The sequence below is a fragment of the Cotesia glomerata genome, linkage group LG8 (assembly GCF_020080835.1).
Source record: "Cotesia glomerata isolate CgM1 linkage group LG8, MPM_Cglom_v2.3, whole genome shotgun sequence".
NCBI classification, from domain to species: Eukaryota; Metazoa; Arthropoda; class Insecta; order Hymenoptera; family Braconidae; genus Cotesia; species Cotesia glomerata.
The window spans coordinates 13,068,803-13,073,121 of NC_058165.1; the positions used below are offsets into that span (position 1 = coordinate 13,068,803).

General features: G+C 25.8%; 1 protein-coding gene across 1 annotated transcript; it reads right to left on the minus strand.

Moving 5' to 3' along the window:
- Positions 1-324: 324 nt before the first annotated feature.
- On the minus strand, positions 325-3,779 carry LOC123270117. Its single transcript, XM_044736055.1, has 5 exons — positions 3,547-3,779; positions 1,325-1,484; positions 793-1,012; positions 552-734; positions 325-464 (listed from the first exon to the last, which is right to left on the minus strand). Exons 1-5 carry the CDS (start codon positions 3,777-3,779, stop codon positions 325-327), a joined length of 936 nt encoding a protein of 311 aa, XP_044591990.1.
- Between the last annotated feature and the right edge of the window lie 540 nt (positions 3,780-4,319).

A 4,319-nucleotide genomic window follows, 5' to 3' on the forward strand; every position in this document is an offset into this window, starting at 1 on the left:
CGCAAAAAAGAATATGAAAATGTAAATACTAACCTTTATTATTATATTTTAAATTATGATTTGAAATCAAATTACTGAAATAAATAAAAACATACAGAGATAATTATTATTATTTATTAATTATATTTTATTTTATTTGAAACCCAAAAATTCAAAAGCTGACAAAATAATGAACAATAGATTTTAAGCATTAATATGAATAACTTGAATTAAAATTTTTAACATCAATTTTAAATAATTCAGTGATTATCAAATTAATTTCTTTCAATTTAATTATGATCAGAAAGTCAAGTATCGAGATAAAAAATAAAAATTCAGGTATATTTAATTCAATTTTTGGCGTTTGTTATACTCAGGCACAGTAATAGAATTTTTTCCTTTCAATAACCATTTCAAAGGTTTAATTTCATTGCTCATTTTACGCATTTCATTAATAGTTTCTACAGTCAGTACTAAATAATTATCTAGAACATAATTAACGAATTATAATCATATTTAAAAGACTTTAAATCACAAAAACATCAAATATGTATTAACGTGTGCAAAAATACCTTTAATTTCCGGAAATCCAATCACTTCTACATGATTTCCTTGACACAAATCATTCGCACTATAATTTAAAATTCTAATCTCTAATTTTAAATTACCATCAGTAATATAACTAGTCGCTTCATTTCTGGTAGACGTTCCAGTACTCTTGACAGAAAATGTTGTTTTCAAAAATCCCCACGTACCTATAATAATTTTTAATATATATTTCATTAATTACAAATGATTAATAATACTACTTACGCATAATCGTTGGTAAGAGATTTCCTTGAATTTGATCAAGATTCACCAAAGGATATTCGACTTTTGAATCATAAGAAGATATTACTCGGATATGCTTTTTCTTCATAGTACCCAAGCCCTGAATGATAGTGTCGTCTTTAATCGAAATTTCAAAATTTTTATGATTACCTCCAGTATAACTATTGATTATCTTAGTCTTTGCTTTCTCTAAATAAATTATCTGCAAAAAAATTTACAATATGACATTATTATTAATAAATTGAAATTTGCAAAAACAAAATAATTTTTTTTAATAATTTTTAAAAATAAATAAATGTAAATAGAATTTTTATAATTTCTTTTAACTTTCCGCTAAGAAAATTAAAAATTTTTAAAAATCGGGAAGTTATTAGTTTTACCCCGTTTTTCAAAAATCGAGATTTCATCAGATCTTGACGTTTCGAGATCCTAGAAAGCTTAATTTTATTTTTATTAAAAACTTGTTTAAAAACTATTCTTTAAAATTAAAAATCTAAACAATTGATATTTATACCTTATAAATAGAAATTTCTGCTTCTGTTCGTTCTGCTTCTTCCCTCCATGCTACTACTTGCAATCTCTTACCGTTATTGTTGTTCAATATAAATTTAAACAATAAATAATTTCCAGCCATATGACAAGCTTCAACTTCATCAACGTATCCAATGATCTCTCTAAAATTAATTTAAAGTAAACTAATAAAAATTTAATAAAGAATAAGGCTAGTTTGTATCCAAAATGTAAACTTATTTTATGTAATTATAAAAAGCTCAAACTCAATTATAAAAGGTTTGAGTAAATATAAAAAAAAAATGGTAATAAAAAAATAGACTAGTAAAATTTCATTAAGTTTATTATAAAATATTATTTAATCTGAAATTTCATATAAACATGTAAATTAAAGGTTATTTTATATCTGTCAAATGAATTTTACATAAATGAAATATCTCAACACATTCAAAAGTTACTTTAAAAGAAAGTACCCGGGAAAAAATGATCAGATCTGATCAGACATGAACAGGCATGAGTCTTCAGGTCTGATCAGGTATGAAAAATGACCGGGTCTGATCAGACCTGGCCAGGCATGTTCAGGTCTGATCAGATCTGTTCATGTCTGACTCGATCAGGTCCATAAAAAAAAAAAAATCGGTGCCGACGGGGATTCGAACCGTACACCTCGCGCTCTTCAGACTGACACTTTACCTCTTGACCAAATGATTCATCTTAACTTGAGAGTATCTTTCGAGCTACTTTAAGTAATTCAAATTTTATACATGATTTATCCTTATAGTTAACGGAGTTCTATACCTAATTTATTAATTATTAATAATTAATCATATATTACAGTGATTTATTCGGAACGGCTATGTATTTTTCGCTCCATTAACATATGGTTCTACACTGAGAGAGAATTTTATTCAATAGTAATAAAACAGTTTATTTGGACTTGAAAAAAAATTTAGTTAATATTAATAAAATTATATTTCATATAAATAAAATTATATTAGTATTTAATAAAATTTCATAAGTATTTAATAAAATTTTCTTAAATACTAATATGTGTTTATTAAAATAACCACGAACGACGCTTTCGTTTGCTGTCATTAATACGAATATTAAGTCATTAAAAGAAATAATCTCAAAAAAAAAAAAAATTAATATTCATCAATTAATTATAATATATTCAAATATATTTTCACAGTAAAGTCTTTTAATAAATAGTATTAAGATTTTTAACAAGACATCCTAACCTAACCTATTTGTTTACTTCATGACGAATCACATGTAGAGATTTTAAATAATAAAAATAAATAAATATTCGATTGAATTTATGAAATCATAGTCTTTATTTTTAACAAATGCGTCCCTACATTGTCTGGTTTTCTGCTTCTGTTTTCATTTTATTAAATAATGTCTAACTCTTATCGATTCATTTGTGAAATTTTTAAATTTAAGTGCATAAAATTAACATCCACTCGGATAACAACAGTTGTAGACTTTGTATTTCAAAATATAGTTCCGACAAAATTCAATTTTACTTAATTATTTATTCAATTAATTACTGATCAATACTTGTTAGTTAGTTGATTAATGAATTTTCTTTATATTACATGTAGATAAATATTCATTACATACTAAGAAACATTTATTAGTATTTAATAAAATTTTTATTAGTATTTAAGGAAATTTAATTAATATTTAATAAATTTTTATTTGGGATTAGCCAAATAAACGTTTTATTAAATAGTAATAAAATTTCATTACTATTAAATAAAATTGTCTCTCAGTGTTGGCTAGATATCAGACATGGACAGGTCTGATCAGGTCTGAGCGTATTTAAGGCTTCAGACATGAACAGACATGAGCAGGCATGAACAGGTCTGATCAGATCTGAACGTATTTAACGCTACAGACATGAACAGACATGAGCAGGCATGAACAGGTCTGATCAGGTCTGAGCGTATTTAATGCTTCAGACATGAACAGGCATGAACAGGTCTGATCAGGTATAATTTCAGGCCTGATCATACATGAACAGGCCTGCTCAGGTCTAATTTCAGGCCTGATCAGATATGAACAGGTCTGCTCAGGTCTAATTTCAGGCCTGATCAGATATGAACAGGTCTGATCAGTTCTGATCATTTTTTCCCGGGTAATCAAAGTAGGAAATTTTTAAAAACCTAAAATAGTATAATTTCTAAAATAATTAAGAACAAAAAATAAAAAAATTCTTACACTTTTTGTCCAAGTTTCATTTTTTCAATTTCTTCATTTGTAGTAAAGTCAATATCTAAAATATCATCCTTCTCATCATCTTTTTTATCATCATCTGTTCTTCTTTCAGTTTCATCTTTTTTCTGTACTCTTGGTCCAATAAAATTAACTTCATCAATAATTTCATCAGTTTTACCTTCTTCAACATGTCCACTGACATTTGAAAATGTTTTTGAATTTTCTCCTTGCTCCATTTTGACAATAACTTTTTTTTACTTTATATTCACTTTTGTAAACAGTTATAATTATTTCTAATCAAATAATAAATAATTTACACAAAATCACCTTTTCTTTATTAATTATATTTTTCACAATTTTACTTTTGTTTAAAACAACTGAAAAGCTGATAAACATCAACACTCAACTAGAACTAAAACTTGATAATACGTAATTATAAAATTAGACTATAGAGGGCAGTAGAAGTAACTTTGAATTTTTAACGTTTGCTAGAGAGAAGACCTTTGTGCATTCATTACACTCTCTCAAATAATTATATTAAAAACTCCATATAGTAACACAAGTTTAGTCTTTTTCGCTATTATTAATAAAATTTTATTCTACTATATCTTGTTATCATTTAAGAATTGGGAAATCATCCACTTAAATACGCTACCTGACGGATCAAATGCGAACTACTCTATGCAGGTCGAGTATAAACAGCTAATGTCATATAATATGCCGAAGCTGCAGTTGAAATTTGTTGAAATTCTTTTTTAAAATATTAAGTAATTAAT

Excerpts from the sequence above, each read along its gene's own strand:
- LOC123270117 (XM_044736055.1), bottom strand. The coding sequence starts at position 3,779 with ATGGAGCAAGGAGAAAATTCAAAAACATTTTCAAATGTCAGTGGACAT. Across the intron at positions 1,013-1,324 it reads CAGAAATTTCTATTTATAAG|ATAATTTATTTAGAGAAAGC; the intron begins GTATAAATATCA and ends ATTTTTTTGCAG. Across the intron at positions 465-551 it reads TGGATTTCCGGAAATTAAAG|ATAATTATTTAGTACTGACT; the intron begins GTATTTTTGCAC and ends ATTATGTTCTAG.